Source organism: Mus caroli, unplaced genomic scaffold (assembly GCF_978045245.1).
Source record: "Mus caroli unplaced genomic scaffold, Mus_caroli_1 scaffold_9, whole genome shotgun sequence".
Taxonomy (NCBI): Eukaryota; Metazoa; Chordata; class Mammalia; order Rodentia; family Muridae; genus Mus; species Mus caroli.
Window position 1 is genome coordinate 75879245 of NW_028227264.1, and position 24284 is coordinate 75903528.

The 24284-nt window shown below is 50.3% G+C and overlaps 1 protein-coding gene across 1 annotated transcript in view; it reads left to right on the forward strand.

The window, feature by feature from the left end:
• The window catches only part of Itgb2 (integrin subunit beta 2), a 36484-nt gene extending 14260 nt beyond the window's left edge, over window positions 1–22224 (forward strand). The window contains exons 4-16 of the mRNA XM_021174344.2: window positions 1757–1937; window positions 2854–3024; window positions 4327–4568; window positions 5860–6015; window positions 6899–6994; window positions 12799–12888; window positions 14101–14241; window positions 14669–14856; window positions 16228–16472; window positions 16921–17143; window positions 17756–17958; window positions 21287–21453; window positions 21827–22224. Of these exons, the coding sequence (XP_021030003.1) occupies window positions 1757–1937; window positions 2854–3024; window positions 4327–4568; window positions 5860–6015; window positions 6899–6994; window positions 12799–12888; window positions 14101–14241; window positions 14669–14856; window positions 16228–16472; window positions 16921–17143; window positions 17756–17958; window positions 21287–21453; window positions 21827–21889 (2166 nt within the window). The 3' untranslated portion in view covers window positions 21890–22224. The remainder of the gene's footprint in view (window positions 1–1756; window positions 1938–2853; window positions 3025–4326; window positions 4569–5859; window positions 6016–6898; window positions 6995–12798; window positions 12889–14100; window positions 14242–14668; window positions 14857–16227; window positions 16473–16920; window positions 17144–17755; window positions 17959–21286; window positions 21454–21826) is intronic.
• Window positions 22225–24284: the final 2060 nt, after the last annotated feature.

Here is a 24284-nt window from a genome sequence, read left to right on the forward strand (position 1 = left end):
TGTGTGTGTGTGTGTGTGTGTGTCTCCAGACTCCTACCTCCATTGGTAAATCTGGAAATCTTAATTTTGGTCAGTAGTTTATAACCATTATTTTTCCAATCTGATGTTCAACCTGTCCACATCTGGCCGCTGGACCCCTCTAAGCTGTTCTGGTGTTCTGGGTGCCGTTCATATGAGCTTTCTTGTCATTTTGTTTTGTCCTCAAATTTTTCTTACTCTAGACTGACTAGCTGGGCTGACTGTACTCTGGCCTCCCCTCCCCTCGCCCAAGAGTTAAAGTTAAAGACCACTCCTAGTATTGTGTTTTATAAAACGATAGGGAAAAAAGGAGTATGTTTGCTGGATGTACAGTCAGGTGTGAGAAGGGGGTGCCTCTGCAGGCCCAGGCTGAGGCATCCCTTCCCCCTGAGGGACCAGCCACACGATGGTATAGTATAGAATAAAGTTTGTTCAGGGCATGGGGAGGGGGTTTAAGGGAGCAGAGGTGGATAAGGGCAGAGAGAGAGAGAGAGAGAGAGAGAGAGAGAGAGAGAGAGAGAATATGAATAGTAGTAGAAGTCAGCCATGAGCATATGGAGCATGGGTTAAGAAGCAGGAGCAAGGGCCAGAGAGAGGAAGGAGTAAGCAGCCTCCTTCATAGTGAGTCAGGCACACCTGGCTATTGCCAGGTAACTGTGGGGTGGAGCCTAGACTAAATGCCAACTTGTAGGCCTTCGCATTCTGTGCTACTCTCCTCATCTTCTCCATCCCACAAGGCTTCTGGCTTCCATCTCCAGCAAACACCCCCACCATAGGCAGAGCTCCAGAGCAGAGAGGCCTGATGTTGTAACCTCTATCCTGTGACTGAGGGCTGTGGTCCAAGCCTTGGACGAGCCATTCTCGGATGAGCTGGCGTTTCTCTCTTCCTCTTGAGTCATTTGGCTCATCTGAAATGAACAGCCAGATGGCTAGTTCTGCATGGATTAATTACCAGTTAGCTTCTCTTCTCTCTGTTCTCTCTGGTTGCTTGTGTTCCTTGAGGACTTAACACGGGGCTCTGAAGGCCAATGCAGAACAGAGGGACTCTGGAGGTGATGTCTACTGCATTTCTGGGTTGGTGTTCTTCTGGGTTTACTTTCTGCGAGCAAGCAGGCAGTCCCTGGTGCTTCCCAGTACCTTGCAGTTGAGCCAGACCTGCTTTGGATGCAACGGGTTCCAGTTCAGGACCAAGAACAACCAAATACTTCCATGTCAGATCCATGGGACCTTTGAAGAGAGATGGTGGTCAAGATGGAGGTGCCCTGGGCTCTCCAGTCTCCTCACCAACTTGATTCCCTATGAACCGGGAGAGACTTGACCCCTAGATCTTCCCTGTATCTCAGCAAGAGCTGTCACATAAGCCTAAAGAGATTGATCACCTTTGGGAGATGGCTTCTCCCCATAACAAAGGTTCTGTTGAGAAAGGGTTAAAGAGTTCTGGTCAACACTGAAACTCAAGGATGCTGATTAGCCTTTTGGCTGGAGGTAGAGGACCCCATGTCTTTGCTGATGAAGTCAGTGCCCAAATGATAGAGAAAGGTCTATATAGTCTATGCTTTTTGGTAACACAGAGCTTTCAGGGAGACCTAGACTCTCTGGGAGTCCGGTCTTCCTTAGATGACTACTGCATCCCACAGAGATGGCTAACTGAAGTTTCAAGGGCAGGTAAGAAGGAAACAGGGCTGGATCCCACTATTCCAGCCTATGCCCTCTGCCTGACCTCAGATCCCTCCTCTAGAACTTCACTGGACCAGGAGAACCTGACTCCTTGCGCTGTGACACACGGGCACAGCTGCTGCTGAAGGGTTGTCCAACCGATGATATCATGGACCCCAGGAGCATCGCTAATCCTGAGTTCGATCAACGGGGGCAACGGAAGCAGCTATCTCCACAAAAAGTGACACTTTACTTGCGACCAGGTAGGTATGGAACCTGGTTGGAATGGGGAGGGGGGTGGAACATCCTAGAGGGTAGGAAGAAGAACCATGGCCGTTGACATGAACCCACATGGCAATTACCAGCCACAAGTTGCTATGATTTCATAAGGTTAGAAATATTGGGTTAAAGCTTTATCATTATCAACTGGCTCTGAAATTCTTTATTGGCATCTTGTAAATTGTGATTTTATTGATACATAAATCTAATTGGTTAACTTTAAGATTAAGAGTCTGATTTTGCTTGGCAGTGGTGGCACATGCCTTTAATCCCAGCACTTGGGAGGCAGAGGCAGATGGATTTCTGAGTTCAAGGCCAGCCTGGTCTACAGAGTGAGTTCCAGGACAGCCTGGGCTATACAGAGAAACCCTATTTCGAAAAGCCAAAAAAAAGAAAGTCTGATTTTACCAGAGTACTGGGTGTTGTGAGATGCAACTGCGAGGTTGGTGGTTCTATTTGGCCACTGGAGTGTGGAATCTCTGGTTACAGGGGATTATAGCAGAAAGGGAACTAGTGGTTCCCTGGACAAGCAAACAAGCAAGCCAGATGCTGGGAGGGGGGGGGGAGGTAGCCACAGAGAATTGACATGTTCATTTTTTAATATTTCCCCACAATAGATGGCACCCAATGTGGGGGCACCTGACTATTTCTAGCACCATAATCTGGGTGTCTAGGCTTCCAAGTCATTAATCTGCACCTTACAGAAACCCTCCACCATCCAGGCATTCTTGTACCTGGAGTGAGCCTACTTATCTGAGTTCAGACCTGCCTGTCCTGTGTTCTGGTCACAACCCCTTCCAGGTCATAGGAAATGGGGGAGGCAATAGGAATCTGGGGACTGGGTGAGATCCAAGACTCCAGCCAGGCTCAGAGTGTCCCTTGTTTTCCTCTGACACGCAGGGCAGGCTGCCGCATTCAATGTGACTTTCCGGCGGGCCAAGGGCTACCCCATTGATCTGTACTACCTCATGGATCTCTCCTACTCCATGCTTGATGACCTCAACAACGTCAAGAAGCTGGGCGGGGACTTGCTGCAGGCCCTCAACGAGATCACTGAGTCTGGCCGCATTGGTGAGACCTGCAGTGCACACACTCCTTTCAACCTTGGGAACTCCCTGCCACCCCACACCTCCATGCACGGTGGATCCGCAGAGGCAGAAGCTGGGAGCTGCATAGACAATGTTCGTGGGGCCAGAGTTCATCCTGAATCCTTACCAGGAGCTGTCCTTGGTCACAGGCTGCTAAGACCTCTCTCTCTCTAGTTTATATTTTGATGTTTAAAAGGCAAAAGTCCTACAACGCTAATTACTAAAAAGTATATCTACCTTAACACAGCAACCATGCATTAACAGAATAGTGGGAGTAAACTACAGGGCTAGGGCCACTGGGCAGGGGTCATAGGGCAGGAGTCACAGGGCAAAGGTTGTAGGGCAGGGATCACAGGGCTAGGGCCACTGGGCAGGGGTCACAGGGCAGGAGTCGCAGGGTGAGTGTTACAACACTGACCAATACCATCAAGCATGTGGGACAAGGGAAGAGGGTACCCCTACTCACTCCAGAACATCCCTCTGCCTCATCATCTATGTTTAAGGGTGCCCACATGAACACTTGAACACTGGATGCAAACTCATATATTCTTCTTCTTCTTTTTTAAGACTTTTAAATTTCATTTATATGAGTACACTGTAGCTGTCTTCAGACACACAAGAAGAGGGCATTGAATCCCATGACAGATGGTTGTGAGCCACCATGTGGTTGCTGGGAATTGAACTCAGAACCTCTGAAAGAGCAGTCAGTGCTCTTACCCGCTGAGCCATCTCTCCAGCTCCCATATATTCTTGTGTGTTCATACATTCACGTGTGTACATTCATGTTCACACATGTCCAAGATCCCATACACAAGCACATTTGCACATGTTCAAGCAAGCACATGTACAAATGCCTAGTCACACCTGTGTGCCTGTATGCCTGCATACACAAGACCACATGTATATATACAGGTACTCGAATGCCCACCCACACTCATGGTCACACCTGCCCATAACCCCATACATATACATACTCTGTCACATGCACATGCATGCTTGTACATGGCCTCACATATACTCAGCCACACATGGCTACACACATGCTTGCACCACATGCTCAGCTATCATGTTCACACAAACATCATCTTGCTTTCTCCCTTGTTTGGGAAACTGAGGCTTGGTCCTTAGCCCACTGGAAGGCTCACTGTCATGCCTGGAGCCCTGCCTGCTGCCTTGTCCCTGTGCCCTCCAGCCTCTGTTGTATATCCCTTGGGCTCCAGGTCTTCCCAGTCCTGGTGTCTGCTTCTGTCTGCTGTCCCCCTGCCTCATACCATGTACCCCTCAGGCTTTGGGTCGTTTGTGGACAAGACGGTGCTGCCTTTTGTTAACACCCATCCTGAGAAGCTGAGGAACCCATGTCCCAACAAGGAGAAGGCCTGCCAGCCCCCATTTGCCTTTCGGCACGTGCTCAAGTTAACCGACAACTCCAACCAGTTTCAGACAGAGGTCGGCAAGCAACTGATTTCCGGAAACCTGGACGCCCCTGAGGGCGGGCTGGATGCCATAATGCAAGTTGCTGCGTGTCCGGTGAGGCCATTGTCCCTGTTCAGATTTCCCAACTTCCTCAAACTCAGGGCCTTCACCAGTGCCGTGGGGCCTCTTGCTCTGGTGGGTGGGTCTCTTCAGACACTCACCCCATCTGGTCCCATGCTGTCACCCCAGGTCTCAGAAGAGCAGCCTCCGTGGCCCATATCACTCCCAGCCATAGAGAAGGAAGAGCCCTGAAAACACCCACCCATGCCCGTGCTAACTGACAGCCTTCATAGCTTTCCTGTGAGCCAGGCTACCCAGCAGCAGGTCTTCTGGTTCCTAAAGCCTTTTCCCTCTCAAATCAAGAGTGTGAGGACTATTGTGGGACAAGGGAACAGGGGCCCATGTCACCTCATTCACATCCTGCCTGTCGGCTCCAGATTGTGTTTATCAAGTGGTCACTGCAGCAAGCCAATCCCACCCCAGCCTGGCTCTCAGCTCTCTCACTTTGCTGGGTTCACGCAGTGGGCACACACACTCTACATGTGTGTTGGACTAGGGTAGGATACATGGGTGCAGCAAGTGTATGCTACTTCAATGGTTCCAGGCCCTTGGCTCTCCTGTGGATGTCCCTTGGTCCCTTCTTTTGTGGCTGGGAGGTGTTTGCATTTTAACATACAAGGCCATACTCTTTTCCTTTCATGACTGTGTTGCTGGAATCTAGTTCCGGGTCTGAAGAGGGTTGCAAAGACATCTCTCTTTAGATTCAGAAGTGTTTCTGTTCTTACCACATACTGCTGCAGGGCATGCTGGGAGTTGACGGCTTTGGCACTTCCTTGGCACTGGATTGGGGCTCTATCTTCCTCTGTCTGTCTGTCTGTCTGTCGTATCTGGGTGTGTGTCTGTTTGTTTCCATGTCTCTGTCTCTCTCTCTCTCTCTCTCTCTCTCTCTCTGTCTCTGTCTCTCTCTGTCTCTCTCTGTCTCTCTCTCTCTCTGTCTCTCTCTCTCTCTCTCTCTCTCTCTCTCTATATATATATATATATATATATATATATATATATATATATATATATATATATCTGTCTCTCTCTGTATCTCTATCTGTTATGTCTTGTCTCTGTCTCTATGTCTGTGTCTCTATCACTCTCTCTCTGTGTGTCTCTTTGTGTGTATGTCTCTGTCTGTTTGTCTGTCTCTTTCTCTGTCTTTCTATCTCTCTGTGTCTCTCTTTCTGTCTCTGTCTCTCTGTCTGTCTGTCTCTCTCTCTCTCACACACACACAACTCTTCTCCCCTGAGGGCCCCATGGGGAAACCAAGGCAGGTAACCCCTGGCTGCCCTCTTCCCAGGAGGAAATTGGCTGGCGCAATGTCACGAGGCTGCTGGTGTTTGCCACAGACGATGGCTTCCACTTTGCTGGTGATGGCAAACTGGGTGCCATCCTGACCCCCAATGATGGCCGCTGCCACCTGGAGGATAACATGTACAAGAGGAGCAATGAGTTTGTGAGTGTTCTGCCTGCCTTGGCACGCCCCGGTACCAAGGCTGGTTACATAAACATAAAGGTTACGGGAGTGACAAGGGGAAAGGCTGAGAGCAGAGTCACATTGCCCAATCACACAAACAGAACCCAGACTCCTCCTAACACGAATAACAAATCACAGATGTAATCCTGGAGACCCTGGTGATAACATGAGACTCCCAGCACCCACATCAGCCTGCAGGGCAGTCCTGACCCTGATCCTCATGGCAGAGGGCCTCACACAGCCTTCTCCATCCACCACACGGTCTCTTTGCGTGCCTGTTCTGCCTGCAATGACCTTGTCAGAGCCCCAGGCTATCCCTGCACACTCATTGCCTTCCCAAAAGTACCATAAAGGATTTTTTTTTTTTTTTTTTTTGAGCTCAGACTGCAGAGACTATCTGGAACCCACTGATTTGGAGTTGATAGCAGATAGAATAAGGGGGTCCTGACCCTGGTATCTTATGTCCATTAGCCGCCCCCCCCCCAAAGTTGAATATCATGTCCTTCTGCTATACATCATGGAGGTGAATGGTGGAACCTAAAATCTAGCACTAGTGGAAGCGTAGGTCCTTCCTAGGTGCCCATACACCAGTTCCTCAGGGTTCTGCTTGCGCTCCGGCTGGCTTAGCAGCTAGAGTGGTGACTGATGGTAGCTTCTTTACCTGGGATTAACATTCACAATTGTCAGTATTCTCTTCTTATATTTCAAAGGCTTTGGCTGGTTCCCTGCCAAGCCTGTCACAAACTCATAGATCTAACACCAAGGGAGGCCCAGCCTGAGCCAGGACTGATACTCTGTCAGCCCAGACGTGTCCTGGACGTGTCCTGGAAGGCTTGTCTGACAAGCTGTCCCCTCTCTCCAGGACTACCCATCCGTGGGCCAGCTGGCACACAAACTTTCCGAGAGCAACATCCAGCCCATCTTTGCGGTGACAAAGAAGATGGTGAAAACGTATGAGGTAAGCGGAACCTTGTGCAACGTGGGGACAGGCCATCTCAGCTGGGAGTGACAAGCCAGCTGGGCCCTGCCCAATAATGCCTTAGTTCTGCTTTTCATGCTGGCCTGTGGGTGGGTGGCCTGCCCAGTAGCCACAGTTCTCTGTGTGGGAGCATCCTGGATTCTGGTGAGGGAAGTTGACCCTGCTGTTAGGCCACACGGTGTCCATGTCTTGTCTTGAAATTTCACGGAGCTGCTTGCTTTCTTTTTTTGGTTTCTTTTTGAACAAAGCAGTCGGATTCTGCCTGCCCCACCCCCAAAACAAAGCTCCTTCGAGCAACCAGCACTCAGATGGAACCAAATTCATGTGTTGCTACCACCTTAGGAGACCTCAGTTCTGCCCACAGGGGGACATGGCCTTCCTATATGTGTTGGTTCAGGACAAGTCTCCCCAAAGCACCTCAACAAACAGAAGCCAAACCAGGAGCCGGGCGTGGTGGCGCACGCCTTTAATCCCAGCACTCGGGAGGCAGAGGCAGGCGGATTTCTGAGTTCAAGGCCAGCCTGGTCTACAAAGTGAGTGCCAGGACAGCCAGGGCTACACAGAGAAACCCTGTCTCGAAAAAACCAAAAAAAAAAGAAGCCAAACCAAAGCAAACAGGATCTTGGATTATTTGCCATTGGCTTTGAAACAGTTGTGCATCCTCCTGGGAGGAAGCAGCTGGTTTTGCTCTTTGTAAAGCAGTCAAGCTTGGTGATCCCAAGGTTCTGCTCTGGAGAGCTCACCCCTATGGTGGCCTCTAGAGGAAGGTGAAGTCCCACACTTGTAGTCAGGGGACTCTTGGACCCTTCCGTTCATAGAGCAGGAATCCCATTTGCAACCATTCATCTCTAAAGATTTATTTTATGTATATGAGTACACTGGAGCTGTACAGATGGTTGTGAACCTTCATGTGGTTGTTGGGTATTGAATTTAAGACCTCTGCTCACTCCTGTCCTCCCGGCTCGCTCCAGCCCAGAGATTTATTTGTTATTATAAATAAGTACACTGTAGCTATCTTCAGACACACCAGAAGAGGGTGTCAGATCTCATTATGGGTGGTTGTGAACCACCATGTGGTTTCTGGGATTTGAACTCAGGACCTTCGGAAAAGCAGTCAGTGTTCTTACCCATTGAGTCATCTCGCCAGCCCCATCCATTTACCTCTTACGATGGCCGTAATTGGGTCCCATGGTGTCCCCAAGCAAGAAGCAGCTACAGAGTTAGAGAAGTATTAACTGATGGCTGAGGCAGCTCCCCGTGGCCCCTCAAAATGCTACTTGTGGCTTATCCTGTGTTTCTGACGCTGATCCATATCCTCGGAGGGCAAGTTCACACAAGCAAGAGTCTCAGGTGTGGCCAGTCTCCCAAGCCTTCTCGCTGGCTTAGCGACTTGCTGGACTGGCCTAAAGAGTACAGCAAAGCCCACAGACTCCCAGTCAACTTGCCACAGTGGTAAAGTCAGTGGAGTAAAGAAAGTCCAAGGGCAAAGTCTAAGAGAGAGCTGGGGTTTGAGCTTCCATGGCCCCTCCCCTTTCAGGATCTCCAGCCCCATCTAAGAATAAGTGGATCCTTCATGGCCTGAGGGACACCCACACACACCTGCCAGGAGCTACTGCCCAGGGCTTCCTTTGGAATGTGTAGGGCATATGCAGCCCAGCCTGTGGACTGATCTTAATGGACAGTGGGGGCATGAGGGATTCTCTCTGCTCCCAGGGGCTGCTCAGCATAAGACCCTGAGCCAGAATGAGATGTGTACATTTGTCATGTGACATGAAGCATGGAACACGCTGGCTGTGATCAGTTTGTAAAGTCTGATGACTCATTCTTCAGGGTCAGAGAACTGCAGATCTCAGCCACCCCAGACACTGTAGTGCCAGGGAAATGTTAGTGGTTCCCCCAAAAAACAGAGAAGCCAATCTAATGCAACTCACAGCAAGGTCTTTATTCTATCTGAGCTAGCTTGGGCCCCTTAGCTCACCACTGACATGCAGGACGGTTTTGGTGGAGATGGGAGCCCCAAATGTCTATCTGGGCAAGGCTTTACAGTAAGCAGCAAGTAGGGGTAAGTGTGCAAGGGTCTAATTGAAAAGCCACTGTGGCCTTTCACACAATTGGCTGGTGTTGTGAGTCCTATCATAGACTTCTGCTCCCCTCTGCATTGGTGGTCGTTAGGCAGGGGTGGGCTTATAACCTGGAGTACAGGTTTGTAAGGGGAATAACTTGGAGACACTGGTCTTGTGGGAGATTAGCCTAGAGACTGGAGCTAGGCTCAGGTTTTGTTGGGGGTCAACTTGGAAACTAATGCTAGATACCAGCCTGTTAGTCTTTCTGAGTTCAAACTTAAGTTGGGTTTTCTAAAATGGAGTCTGAACTTAAAACATTTGGGCTCTCAACACGTTTAAAGAAGGGGCCCAGCTTTCTCCTCCATGAGAGGCAGCAATGCCCACCCAGGAAAGCCACTGTGGTAACTCTGAGCTCCGTTACCCAGTGATGTCAGAGAGCACCTGCCCTCTCATCTGAGAGTGACCATGGCTCCTCAGCCGACAATGCTATCACTCTGTCCTCACAGATAGCTGCAAGTGGCAACCCAAGCCAACCTTCCTTATATGACAGCTCTGGGCAACCACGTTACTTCCAAATGTGCAGGGCACAGGGTTTGGACGTGAGCAGAAGTGTGGTGACTTGGGGAAGGGTGGGGAACACATGACAGCTGGGAAGATGACTTTTGTAGGCTATGCATTGCTGAATGAGAAATGGGGAGTAGGCCGGGCGTTAGTGGCTCACGCCTTTAATCCCAGCACTTGGGAGGCAAAGGCAGGCAGATTTCTGGGTTCAAGGCCAGCCTGGTCTACAGAGTGAGTTCCAGGACAGCCAGGGCTGTCTTTTCTCTGTCAAAAGAGAGAGAGAGAGAGAGAGAGAGAGAGAGAGAGAGAGAGAGAGAGAGAGAAATGGGGAGTAGGCCACATGGCAGATCTGAGGCAAGCCATGATTACTGAGGTAGGTAACCACCATGATAACACTTCTACTGTCAGATTCCCAGACTCCAGAAAGTATGCAGTACCTTGGGGGAGAAGGAGGGACAGACAGGCTTGGGGATCCTCTGAGTGGGCAATGGGAACAGCCATGGAAGGCAGTGACTTAGTCCAGCACAGGACAGCCAGGGTGATCAGTGGAAGCAAGAGACCACTCCATAGTCAGAACACACACACACACACACACACACACACACTCCATAGTCAGAACACGCACACACACACACACTCCATAGTCAGAACACGCACACACACACACACACACACACTCCATAGTCAGAACACGCACACACACACACACACACACACACACTCCATAGTCAGAACACGCACACACACACACACACACACACACACCCTGCCAAACGCACCACGTTGTCTGCAATTGGGCTGCGAATCGTCCTCTCCTCACAGAATTGTAGCAATCCTAACTCTTCTCTGTTGGTGACATGAGGTGTATCTTAGAAGACAGCATGGTAATGAGGGAGAAATCTGCAGATGGGAGACGGGAGTCCCAAACCCACCCACTCACTGTGCTTTGATAGTTGAATCAGGCAGGGCTCCCTAGCGGAACTGAACTGGCAGAATTGCATCTATGTTGTACAAGGCGATCCACTAAAATGCCTGGCAACCAGTAACAACTGGAGAGTCCCATAATAGCTGCTGGCTGTTTTTTCAAAAGGCCGAGAGCTCAGTAGTTGTCCAGTAAACAAAACTGGACTTGCCCAGAAACATGTTTTAGCTGGCTCCAGATTTAATCAAGTTGACAATCAAGACTGACGGCAGCAGGGGTCACAGGTCTTCCTGATCCTCTGTCCCTTGGGAGATGCCCGAGAATCCAGAGAGCACATGGAGACTGTACACACCAGATCCTTCTCCGCATGCACAAACTGTGAATAGAAGAGCCGGGCTCTCCTAACTGGGACTGGTCCTTTGCCGGGGCCAATGAAGTGCATTGTAGAACCCAGGGGTGGTTGCTAGCTAAGCTTTGACGGACTCACCAAAGGGACAGACTTTATTCCAGAGACTCAGGAAGGGTGCTGGGCCTGAGTGGCCTGGTCATCAGTTATGTGGAAGTGTGCAGGAGAGGGATGATCATTTTTCTGTCTGTGAAATGGGGTGTGTCCATGAAGAACACTAGGAAATGTGTGAGGAAATGTCTGTCATTCAGGGGCCCTGTCCGGCCTACTTTCTCTGAGGAGCAGCCCTGTCCTGCAACAGTTCTTGTCCTAGGGTTATATAACCGTCATTGTTAAGTTAGAAATCTGAAACTCATTGATATGGTCAAAACTCAACCACTTCCTGCGATTTTACCACATTTTACTGTTATCTGTGTATCGTGCTGATGGGGTAAGAATACCATCATGTGTTCCTAACTCAGAGATGCCATTGGATTGAAATGTCTGCCGGGTATGTTCAGGCCCAGGAGTGTGACCTCCATTCAGGGCTTTGGAGCTGGGCTTCCTTCTGAGACAGGGTTTCTCTATGTAACCTTGTAACTCTCTCTCTCTCTCTCCCAATCTCTCTCTCTCTGTCTCTCTCTCTCTCTCTGTCTCTCTCTGTCTCTCTGTCTGTCTCTGTCTCTGTCTCTCTCTGTCTCTCTCTCTCTCTCTCTCTCTCTCTCTCTCTCTCTCTCTCTCTCTCGACTAGGTTGGCCTCAAACTCATAAGATATCCACCTGCCTCTGCCTCCCAAGTGCTGGAATTGAAGGCATTCACTCCCACGTGGCGTCCAGCCCTCTTCCTTTCTTCTTCTTCTTTCTTCTTCTTTCTTCTTCTTCTCCTTCCCCTTCCCCTTCCCCTTCCCCTTCCCCTTCCCCTTCCCCTTCCCCTTCCCCTTCCCCTTCCTCTCCTCCTCCTCCTTCCTCTTCCTCTTCCTCTCCTCCTCCTCCTTCCTCTTCCCCTTCCCCTTCCCCTTCCCCTTCTTCTTCCTCTTCCTCTTCCTCTTCCTCTTCCTCTTCTTCTTCTTCTTCTTGTTTTTGTTTTTGTTTTTTCAAGACAGGGTTTCTCTGTATAGCCCTAACTGTCCTGGAACTCACTTTGTAGATCAGGCTGGCCTCAAACTCAGAAATCTGCCTGCCTCTGCCTTCCGATTGCTGGGATTAAAGGCGTGCTCCAGTACGCCCAGCTCCTCTCCCTTTCTTTTTTTTTTTTTTTTTTTTTTTTTTTTTTTTTTTTTTTTTTTTTTTTGTGGTTTTTCGAGACAGGGTTTCTCTGTGTAGCTCTGGCTGTCCTGGAACTCACTTTGTAGACCAGGCTGGCCTCGAACTCAGAAATCCGCCTGCCTCTGCCTCCCGAGTGCTGGGATTAAAGGCGTGCGCCACCACGCCCGGCTTCCTCTCCCTTTCTTAATCAGAAGAGGGGATAGAATCTATGCTCTGTCACTGGCCCATACCCTTAGCCCTCTACTCAGTTTTTTTCTAAGACGGTCTGGCTGGGTAACCCAGTCAGGCCCCGAACTTGTGAAGAGAGGCCTGGGGCTTCTCTGAAAACACCCAGCTTTTCAGGGCCTGCTGCTTTCCAGGCCCAGCACCTAAGAGCTTGACGTTCTTCAGCTAGGGTGACAGGCTGCTCCACCAGGCCTGGCTGCCTGGGTTTTGCTCCAAGAAACTGTTGCCTGCATGCAGCGGTATTAGCGCTGACTCGTTGAACGTCCTATGAGCCAGCTCACAAGAAAGGGAGGCCCTAAGCAGCCATCTCCAGCCTCGTGGCTGTGGAGGGGCCTGCGCTAGCTTGATCTTCTCCTCAACAGAAACTCACAGAGATTATCCCCAAGTCAGCAGTGGGGGAACTATCTGACGACTCCAGCAACGTGGTGCAGCTCATCAAGAATGCCTACTATGTGAGTCTTCAGCAAAGCTGGGTGGGGCAGGCTGGCAAGCATCCAGTGGGTCAGCGGATAAGTGGATGGGGGTGGGGGGATGAGGAAGATACATTGTCTTTGGGGGTTCTTGCTGAGATCCTCATAGCTTCTGGACAGGCAGGGTAGGGAGAAAGAAGGGAGGATAAGGAGAGATAGACCGGCCACTTGCCACAGCTTGTGTCCTTCCATGCCGCCCTGTCTCAGACCCCACCTGGGCATTTCCCAAAACACCAATGGCAGGCCCTTCTTCCTGGCTCTTCCCTGCAGCCGCCATGGAATAGCAGGGAAGTAGAGGGCTGGAGAAGGCAGAATGGTACCTTTCAGAGTGGGGAAACCCCAGAAATCAGCACAGTGACCTTGGACCTTGTGAAGACTCCCTTGTGCCTCTTGTATGACAGTCCCTAATGTTATTCTGGGTGAGCCCTCCTTAGCCCCTCTTCCATCCTTCTCCTCCTCGGGGATGGGCAATCTGTCCAAATGCACGCAGATTTGCTTGCCACAGAGGCCCAGTGTCCTGGTGAATACCGGTGTGCACCCAACACGGCTCATGGCTCAGAGCTCAGACACATCCAGTCCCAAGAAATAACAGAAATCTCCTCTCAGTGACAGGTGTCCCCAAGTCTGGCCCACATCCTGTTGCTGAACATCTTGAAGACTGGCAGTACATATTGTGTGGGAAGCCTCTCAATATGACTACTGCTTATTAGAAAACAACCCCAGGGCTGGGGTAGGGAATCCTGTTTTCTTCTCTGGCCCTGTGAGCCCTGGGTGCTGCAGGCAGACTGCTGTACCTGGCCACTGCCCAGTCATGCCTAGCTCTATCTTCACAGGGACGACTTAGGTGATGCCATCTTTGCCTACTTGATGGATGCCACCTGTACTCTTTCTCTTTCCAGCTGTGCCTCAGCTCTCACATCACTTCAACAATCTATCATTCCTCTGCTGCTAACCCTGGGGTTCAACAGTGAAGGGATAGTCCTCACAGGGTCCATGGCCCGTGTCTGTGCTGGTCACCTGCTGGTAGCCTGTCTCAGAGCAACCCCATGACATCAGTTGTCCCATGCTGTCGCAACCACTGAGCTCCCGTTAGGTGTCTGTGTCATCCGCTGATGTGCAGGAGGGACTTGATGAGTGAGATAGAAGGGACAGCCACTCCTGTCTCTCCTGAGCATAGCTGCTTTCTTCCCCTAGAAACTCTCCTCTAGAGTCTTCCTGGACCACAGCACCCTCCCGGACACCCTGAAAGTCACCTATGACTCCTTCTGCAGTAATGGAGCATCGAGTATAGGCAAATCCCGAGGGGACTGTGATGGCGTGCAGATCAACAACCCGGTGAGCCTGGCCTGCCTATGCACCTGTGGTTCCTATAGCAGGGTGCTGGAGGATCCTGTGGCCATCTTGGTGACCCACTCCCAAGGACAGCTAGGAAGAAAAGGAGAATCACAGGAATCAGCAAGGGAGGAAGGAAACCATTAGTGACCAGGGCCTAACCTCCTCTTCTTCTAAACACCCGTGAGGAGGCCAGATAGAACATTAGGGGAGGGTACCAGACATGGTGTCAGCTGCAACCTCATGCCTATCAACACAGTGAATACCTGAACATTTCTATTTACATTGGCCCTGGGTAGAAAGATGGGTATGGGGTGACAGTACCCTCTAGGGGCACCTGCTGGACATGTATCTGAGAGGGTGGGCAAAGGGCAAAAAGCAAGGCCTGGTCACCCACAGTTGGGAACTGAAGGCCGCCATTCCCCTCTAGGTCACCTTCCAGGTAAAGGTCATGGCTTCCAAGTGTATCCAGGAGCAGTCCTTTGTCATCCGGGCACTGGGTTTCACGGATACAGTGACCGTGCAGGTCCGTCCCCAGTGTGAGTGTCAGTGCCGGGACCAGAGTCGGGACCAGAGTCTCTGTGGAGGCAAGGGAGTCATGGAGTGTGGCATCTGCAGGTGAGGAGGGTACGTGTGGCCTGTGGGGCATCAGTTCATGGAAAAGGTGTCTGCAGATGAGGCCAGCCCATAGCATGGCATGCCTGCTTGTGAGCCACATGTCTTCAAGTAAAGTAGGTATGGCCAGCTCACCCAGGAAATAGATGCTCTACAGGAGCTCCCGTATCCTAGCTCTCTGACCTCAGAGACTCTGACCAATCAGATTTGTAGCATGTGGTTAGAGCTCCTTTGGGATAGCTGACCACTCCTGGTAGCCTGGACCCTAAAGCCATCCTGTGGGCATGTATATACAGGCCTCAGTTCAGGATGCTCTACCTTGAGGAGGAGGAGGAGGAAGAGGAGAAAGAGGAAGAGGAATAAGAGGAGGAGGAGGAGGAGGAAGAGAAGAGAAAGAGGAAGAAGAGGAAGAAGAGGAGGGGAGGGGGAGTAGGAAGGATGTAGTGTGCCCAGCATAGAGGCTATAGTTGCTGGTCTGGATATTAGCCATCTCCTTCCAATTGCTGTCCCAGTTTCTGATCTTTGAGATGCTCTATCCTGGGCTCAAGAGATGGCTCAGTGGTTAAGAGCACTGACTGCTCTGAGTTCAAATCCTAGCAACCACATGGTGGCTCATAACCATCTCTAATGAGATCTGATACCTTCTTCTGGTATGTCTGAAGACAGCTACAATATACTTAGATATAATTATTATTAATAAATGAGTCTTTAAAGAGAGAGAGAGAGAGATGCTCTATCCCACACCTCAGACCTGCACTGGCTGTATACCTCCTCCCAGAAACTCTAAGAGTGGTGGTTTCTGCGGCTGCCCCATCCCCACCCCCGGCCAGTAGCACCTTGCCCTGATCCTAAGTGTACAGCCCTAGGTGGCCTCTCTACAAAGCTGAGCTAATTTGCCTGGAGGATTGGGCCATTGGTCAGTGAATTCTGTGGCTTCCTCCTGCAGGAGGACACTGCAAGATGTGTTAGGGTTAGCTACTGCCATTCTTCTCTTACTAAGCTATGTATGGTGTCTATACATTCTTCTGTCTACCTAGTTCAGTGATAAGGCAGTGATCTTGGATCTCTACCAGACCTCTTTCCAAGTCTAGGTCAGGAGGGACAGATACTGGCTTCTTGGGACAACCCACTAACACAAGTCTCAGGCAGCTCCCAGGTGAGCCTGCAAGAGGCACCATGCTCATAGACCAGTCACTGTGTGACTGTGACCCCGGAGACATCTTTGCCTAGTACATAGCACATGCTCAGGAGACATTTGGAGAGCAAATGTGCTATGACATACTTTACAGGTGTTTGAGTGACTGCTGGGCCGGGAAGGACAGGTACCCCCTTCCCAAGGGCACACCTAAGTACAATCCCTTCCAATCACACCAGGTGTGAGTCTGGCTACATTGGGAAAAACTGTGAGTGCCAGACTCAGGGTCGGAGCAGCCAGGAGCTGGAGAGAAACTGTCGGAAGGACAATAGTTCCATCGTGTGCTCAGGGCTTGGGGACTGCATCTGTGGGCAGTGTGTATGCCACACCAGTGACGTCCCCAACAAAGAGATCTATGGGCAATACTGCGAGTGTGACAATGTCAACTGTGAGAGATATAACAGTCAAGTCTGCGGTGGCTCAGGTTAGTGTTGGGGGCTTTCTTGTCCGTTTGTACCAGGAGATCTTAAGTGGGACGTAGCGGGGGGGGGGGAGCAGACAGACAAGGCTAGCAATGACCTGTATCTGTGTCTGTGTCAGTCAGCATTGTCCTGGGAATGTTGTGGAGGGAAATAGTCATGTCCTGACCCAAGAGCTTTTCAGATACAATAAAGAGGTCCCATCTGGCTGGATGGTGGCCACGTTGCTGAAGATGCAGGTCAGGAAGGTATGCCTGGCCTCTGTGGTTTTGCTAAGCTATCCTTCCATAGTGCTCTGGGGTCATGTGAAGAGGTAGAGGAGGCTTAAGTACAAGTCCTCCTTGATTGGTCTGGGGAGCACCGAGGCCTGTGGAGCACGGAGGAGGGAGGATGAGTCCCTGTTCCTAGCAGCCTGCAGGGAAGTGAGTCATGTTATCCTCTGTTGTTTTCCAGATCGGGGTTCCTGCTCCTGTGGCAAATGTAATTGCAAGGAGGATTACGAGGGCTCGGCCTGCCAGTGTCAGAAGTCCACTACGGGCTGTCTGAATGCACGGCTGGTAGAGTGCAGTGGCCGTGGCCACTGCCAATGCAACAGGTGCATATGTGACGAAGGCTACCAGCCACTGCTGTGTGAGGACTGTCCCAGCTGCGGCTCGCACTGCAGGGACAACCACACGTGAGTGTTCCCACTGCCCACATTGGCCTCACTGCTGGACTACCTGGGAGCCCTTGGGGACACCACTGCTCCAGAGTTCTTAGCAGGATTCAGCAGGTCCAGTGTCCCTGCCACCACCTGCCTTCTTGCATGGCTGCAGGAGCCCTGGCTTCACAGGGAGGATGCTAGGCCTAGGCCCCTTCAGCCCTTGAATGAAGTTTCCATTAACACTGGCTCTGCCTTCCATACCCTGGTAGGACACAATTTGTGTCTCTCTCATCCCTCCCAGGCCCTCCACCTAGGACCACCTAGTTTGCAAATGACCACACTCTCCTTAGACCATACATCAGACACAACCATGTTTTTTCCTGAATCATACACATGACCTTGCATAGCTCTGCAGTCCATGTACCCTCAAATACCAGTCAGTGTACCCACATACACCTGGACATCCTAGCACACACACTTTGACACACTAGCACACCCTTCCACAACCACACACCTCCACGCACCTGCGTGCCCTGACGTCGCTGATGTGCCCTCGAAACAGCCAACATGCGCCAATTCACACCTCATGCCCTTACATGCTCTCAACACCCACCTCACCTGACTCCTCCTCCTCCTCCTCTGCAGCTCTTGTGCCGAGTGCCTGAAGTTTGATAAGGGCCCTTTTGAGAAGAACTGTAGTGTTCAGTGTGCCGGTATGACGCTGCAGACTATCCCTTTGAATAAAAAGCCCTGCAAGGAGAGGGACTCGGAAGGCTGCTGGATAACTTACACTTTGCAGCAAAAGGACGGAAGGAACATTTACAACATCCATGTGGAGGACAGTCTAGGTGAGGCTGGGTGGTACCTGGGGGTGTGATCTCATGATCTGGTCTCAGTGGAGCATAGTTCTCAGTGGAGAACTCTGACCGTGAGGCCTTTGCAGACAGTGAGGGGGCTGTAGAGGAAAACATCTCTCTTCAGTGGGGCAAAGCAGGAGGTGGAGCTGTATGAGGAGATGAACATTAGACGGAGCCTCCTGGTGGTAGCTCTAATACATACTGGGTATTGTCTTAGTTTGCTGTGAAGAGACACCATGACCAAGGCTACCAAGGCAAACATTTCATTGGGGCTGGCTTACTGTTTCAGAAACGTAGTCCATTATCAGCACGGCAGGAGGTGTGGCAGTGTGCAGACAGACAGACATGGTGCTGGATGAGCCAAGAGTTCTACATCAGAGAGCAGAAGGAGAATGGTTCCACCCACAGTGGGCAGAGCTCAAGTATAAGAGATCACCAAGCCCGACCCTACAATGATATCCTTCCTCCAACAAAGGTACACCTACTCAAACAAGGCCACACCCACTCCAACGAGGCCACACCTCCTAATAGTGCCACTCCCCCATGGGCCAAACAGTCAAATACATGGGTCTATGGGGTCCATTCCCATTTCAAGCCACCACAAGTAGGATGCCATTGCAGTAGCACCTTGTCTAGCCAGAGCATCTCTCATGTCATGGGAGGATCCTGAGGGATGGTGGCTGTTGCTTCAGGGAAGTGGAGGTGATTCCATCCCCAAACATTGTTTGCTGGCCCTCCACTTGGTTGTGGTCTTTGCCAGACCCAGTAAGACCAGTGAACTTAGAGATCATGACCTGGTCTCTAGCGTCACATCCTAAAGGCAGGTTTCCTGGGGCCTGTTCTCCTAGACAGGGGAAGCAGAGGGTGTGTGTGGTTGGTGCACTCAACGCCCCATGATGCCCCAAGTCTTGGAAGAGGCCAGACTTGTTCCTGTACATTCCGGGAAACCATTAGAAATTTCCAGAAAGTGACCATACTTCTGCTGTGTTTCCTTGAAGTCTGTATTTTCTAGTTTTTTTATCATGATTAGTGTGTACATACACGTGTGCACATCAGTCACCCTTTTTTAGCAGGGGCTCAGACTGGGGTCACCCTGTGTGCACAGCACACGCCTTTACTGGCTGATCCATTTCACCGGCTCCTAAATGGTGTTTTTAAAGGTCTGCCTATCAACTCCTTTGCCAGGGTATAAGTTGGGTCTTACACTGCTGGAGGATAGCGTGGACACAATTCTATCAGGAACCAAGTGGACACAACCCTGTCAGGGAATGAGGTGCATGGTTTTGTGAGGGGCCAGGTAAACACAGTCCCTTTAGGAAGTAGTGAAGGTGATCTTGTCAGGAGCTGGGTAAGCATAGCTTTCTTATAGGTCAGGGCAGATATAGTCTTGTTATTGTATAACTGCTGTCCTGTCATTAGCCAAGTTGACGAATTATACCCTAATAGACCTATGTATTTGAGTGCTTGGCCCACGAGGAGTGGCACTATTAGGAGGCGTGGCCTTGTTGGAGTGGGTGTGGCCTTGTTGGAGAAAGTATGGCACTGTGGAGGCAGGCTTTGTAATCTCTTATACTTGAGCTCTGCCCACTGTGGAACCAGTCCCCTTCTGCTATAGACACAGGTAAAATTGCTGTTTGGTCTAGGACTTAACAGAGAGGAGATAAGCAGGCAAGATGGTCTGGAGGGTGGAACAGAGCCTCCCTTTGAATGGAACCCAGAGAAGTGGCACTTAGAGAAACAGGCGACGGATCCTGGGGTCACCAACAGATGAAGTAAGAAGTCAGATGCTGAACAGTTTGGGAGTATATTGAATAGCAATGACCCAAGAGGATGGGCATGATGGATTTGGGCAAAAGACAGATCAGAATGTCTTGTAGACTTAGGCAAGCAGCCTTGAGATGTCAGCTACCCACTGCATTCAGACTCAGAAAGCTGAGGGGAACTGCTGAGGAAGCCACTCAGGTGACCACCAGAAGCTTGTGTCAGCAGCATACCAGGCTCCTATAGGACCCATAACTGCAGCCCCCTGAGCCTGTCTTCAAGTCAGGAACTCCTTTTTAAAAAAAAAAAAAAAAAGATTTATTTATTTATTTATTTAATGTAAGTACACTGTAGCTGTCTTCAGACACTCCAGAAGAGGGCATCAGATTTCATTACAGATGGTTGTGAGCCACCATGTGGTTGCTGGGATTTGAACTCCGGACCTTTGGAAGAGCAGTCGGCACTCTTAATCGCTGAGCCATCTCACCAGCCCCCAAGTCAGGAACCCCTAAAAGGCAGATAGGATGCAGACTCTGCCCTTGGTGTTTGAGAATGCTGGCTGTAGCCATGTTGGAGATTACGTCTGGTTTCATGCCACCTTGGCCAAATTATTTAACCTCTATGAAGGCAAACGGGCCTCCCTGAAAAGACCATGATAATATGAGAGATTCTATGACAATGTTGTTGGGGACCCACCCAGCAGGGAGAGGTTCACACTGACTGTTAGTAGCCCTGTCCCACTGTCAGGGTCTGCTGTGTAGCCTACTGCATTCCAGGACCCACACCCAGGAGAGGCCACTGGACCTTGGGACAGTGTCCTGCTCAACACAAGGCCACCTCAGTTGCCTGACCACAGACCTCTGGTTCCTGGCATCGGTTATCATGGAATCCCTTTGCCTGAATGTGCCAGCTCAGACATTACTGCCAATTCTCATAATGCACAATGAGATAGTCAGGGGTGCCTCGGGCACAGCTCTAGTTTGGGAACACCAGTAGGTGGTGACCAGAGACACTGTCATTTCTTATTCAGTTGTTTATTTATTTACTTAATGTGTATAGGTACATTGTAACTGTACTGATGGTTGTGAACAACATTGTGTGGTTGTTGGGAATGAAGGTTGCTCATTGCAGTCTGCTCGCTTCAGCCCTGCTTGCTCTGGCCTAAAGATTTATCTATTAAAATATCTAAATACACTGTAGCTGTCTTCAGACACACCAGAAGAGGGCGTCAGATCTCATTACAGATGGTTGTGAGCCACCATGTGGTTGCTGGGATTTGAACTCAGGACCTCTGGAAGAGCAGTCAGTGTTCTTAACCACTGAGCCATCTCTTCCGGATGCTATCATTTCAACCAAGGTTTCCTTAGGTTGGCCATGACCTGACCAAACAGCCTTTATGTTTCATTTGGAAGCACAGGGCCTGATCTTATTTCTGATAGGAGTGTGGCTAGATTCTCTCATCTTCTTGTGAGATGTGGCAAAGGGTGATTTCCCCCTGTGGCAGGACCGACTACTGTAGGGTGGGGCTGACATTTTTGGTTGTGTGCTTTTTCCCTAGAGTGTGTGAAGGGCCCCAATGTGGCTGCCATCGTAGGGGGCACCGTGGTAGGTGTCGTACTGATTGGTGTCCTCCTCCTGGTCATCTGGAAGGCCCTGACCCACCTGACTGACCTCAGGGAGTACAGGCGCTTTGAGAAGGAGAAACTCAAGTCCCAATGGAACAATGTGAGTGACCTTGCTTTGGGAGCCCTTGTGGTGCATGGGTGCTTCCTCTTCTCTTTGACCTCTCACAGGCAGCAATGGGCATACTCTCTATCCCAGCAGTGCTTGGGAGACCCACATAGAGTGCCTTTCCTAGCTCTGTTACTTCTCACAGTGGGACTCGGGGCCATCTTGGAGAGATGGCGTGCGCCTCACCCCAGCTTAGCCTCCGGTCTTCCAGAGTGTGCTGTGGTATGCAGGCTTAGCCCTGAGGCTCAGGCCCTGGGGAGGTTTCCTGTCCTGGTTGGCTCTTCAGAGAGACTTCTATTGCTCTGGTGGCATCTTGGAGTCCTGACACCTCCCTGCACTGACAAGAGCATATCTGCTTCCTCTTTAGGACAACCCCCTCTTCAAGAGTGCTACGACAACGGTCATGAACCCCAAGTTTGCTGAAAGCTAGAGCATGAGTTATCATAATCAAGCAGATGTGACCCCCTCAGACCACGCCTCCTCCCCTCTGCAAACACAACGTGGCTTACAGCTCACCCCAGTGCTGCCAAGGATCCAAAAGCCTGCTCGGTTTCTTTCCGCCATTATATCAAGTCTGCCAGGGTTTCCAGGGACTTGTCTTCCGACCTGCACAATCTTGCCGCAGAGCCTTAAGAATTGTCCCGAGTCCCAAGAGGTTCCACCCACATTTTCTTGCATAAAGGAAGACAGCAGTCTCGGTAAAGGTGGCCCCAACTTATTTATATTTAAACTTGTCAGGGTATAAAACTCCTATTATATTGTTAACATCCCGTCTGTTGTATTATATGTGCGTATAAAAACTCTATCCAACGTATTATATCATAATCATGTATGAAAAATAATAAAGCTTCCATCCATGCTGTCCATGGAAGGTAAGCTTTGTGGAGTCTTTTGGGGCAAGGCAGCTGAGGTTGTGTGCTTTGTCCCGCCTGCTGTTTGTCCATCTGCATCCTGAGGGTTCAGCTGGGATCTGGGCCATAGAATGGGAGACTTAGTTCTCTTTTTCGCTGCCCATGGGCCTGTATGTATGGAGCCCTCTGAGACCCAGTGCTAAATCCTGTGTGGCTGCCTAACAAGGGTGTCAGATGACAGAAATGGCACCCTCCTCTCTCTTGCTCCCAATATCAGTCAGGTTCAGCGCAGAAGGCTAAGATGGAAACCAGAACACAAACCGCAGAAGTGGGGTAGGAAGTTCCTTTCTCATAGGTTGTCTTGGGGGGGTGACCCAGAAATCACTGCTGACTCTAGTTCTGAGTGAGTGAATGAACCCCAAATTGTGTTCAGTGATTATGATGTTCCTGGGTCTCTAAGAATTATGACTGAGCCTACTAGGTAGCTTTTTTTTTTTTTCTGGCAATATTTGTTTGGCCTCATGGTGTCAGGTGGTTCGGTTGCTTGGCCCCACATGCTCAGAGCATTCTGTCAGTGGGAGCATACTCTCCAAACTGCATACCTCATGGCTGTCAGAAAGCAGAGACAAGACAGGATGTGGCCAGCAAGAAGCTAGCCCAAGGACCGACCCCCAAGGACCCATTTCTTCCAGCTAAGTTCTACCTCTTGAAGTTCAACCTCCCTATATAGTACCACTAGCTAAGCACCAAGGCTCCAGTATTGGAGCTTCTGTAGAGGGACACTCCATATCCAAACCATAGCACCCAGCCTCATGCCCAAGCCTGAGAGCAGGAGGGGCTAGGTGTGGCCAGAGAACCCCTCAAGTGTTCTCACTTTTAGACAGAGGCACGCTCACTCATGTTCAAAAATGCGTATATACACGACTGAAGTGTGCCCGACAAAGTGCTAGGTGTGTGTCAGAGCACGTTCCCTGTGTAAAATGATACTTTGCCCTTTTCTTACGACTATAATTGTTCAAAGTCCAGAGAAAACTGTTGATGAAAAACATTCCATTCGCTCAAAAAAGCAAATGATGCATTTCAGGTAGAATGAATGACATAGTCGATCTCCTCTGACCTCAAGGAGATCCCCAGAACTCATTCCTCTGGGGAGGCCTGCGTGGTAGTTAATTTAAACCAAGGCACAGCTGCAGGGCCCCTTGTCTAGCGCCACCTGCTGGCAGAGCTTGCTGCTGTCTACCGTCTGGTGGAAGCTTTTCCTGCCATGGCTGAAGGAAAGCCCTTGCCAGTCTCACCGGAGCTGCCCTGACAGCAGCCATCAGCCTGTACTCCCAAACGCTTTGGAACATTTCCTGGACAATACTCACTCCTTATGGGGGAGCTCTACCTCAGCCAAGGCAACGATCTCCCTCTGATGGGCTTAACAACTCCCTTGCTGTCATTGCGAGTGTGGCTGGCTGGGTGGCCAGCCAGTCTTTGGCTCCCCGATTCTACCGGGAGATTCTCCCCACTCTGGCTACCCTTGAGTACCACACTATCACCTCTTGCCAGAGAACTCACCCTGTGGTTCATAACAAAGTGCAATAGTGGAAGAGAAGTAGAAGGACCAAAATCTCACGGTAGAATTAGACCTGAGGAAGCTTGTGAGAGCTGTCTTGCAAGATGAGCTAATCCTCAGCAGCTACCGAATCTCCTAGGGTCTCGATTCTAGACCCGTGGGTAATGGGTTTGTGCCACACATAAGTGGTCCAGCATCATGTATTTTGTTACAGCAGAAAGAACAAACTGAAACATGCTTTACTTCCAAATAAGTGTATTTGAAGTAGTCACCAAAGATTAATTTTTATCCTTCTTAATGAAGCAATGCCCTTCTATATTCAGGAAAAGAATCTGACTTTGTCTTATTAATCCGAAAAATTAGAAGAAAATTAAGCAGGGGCCAGAGAGATGGTTCAGCAGTTAAGAATGCTTGAC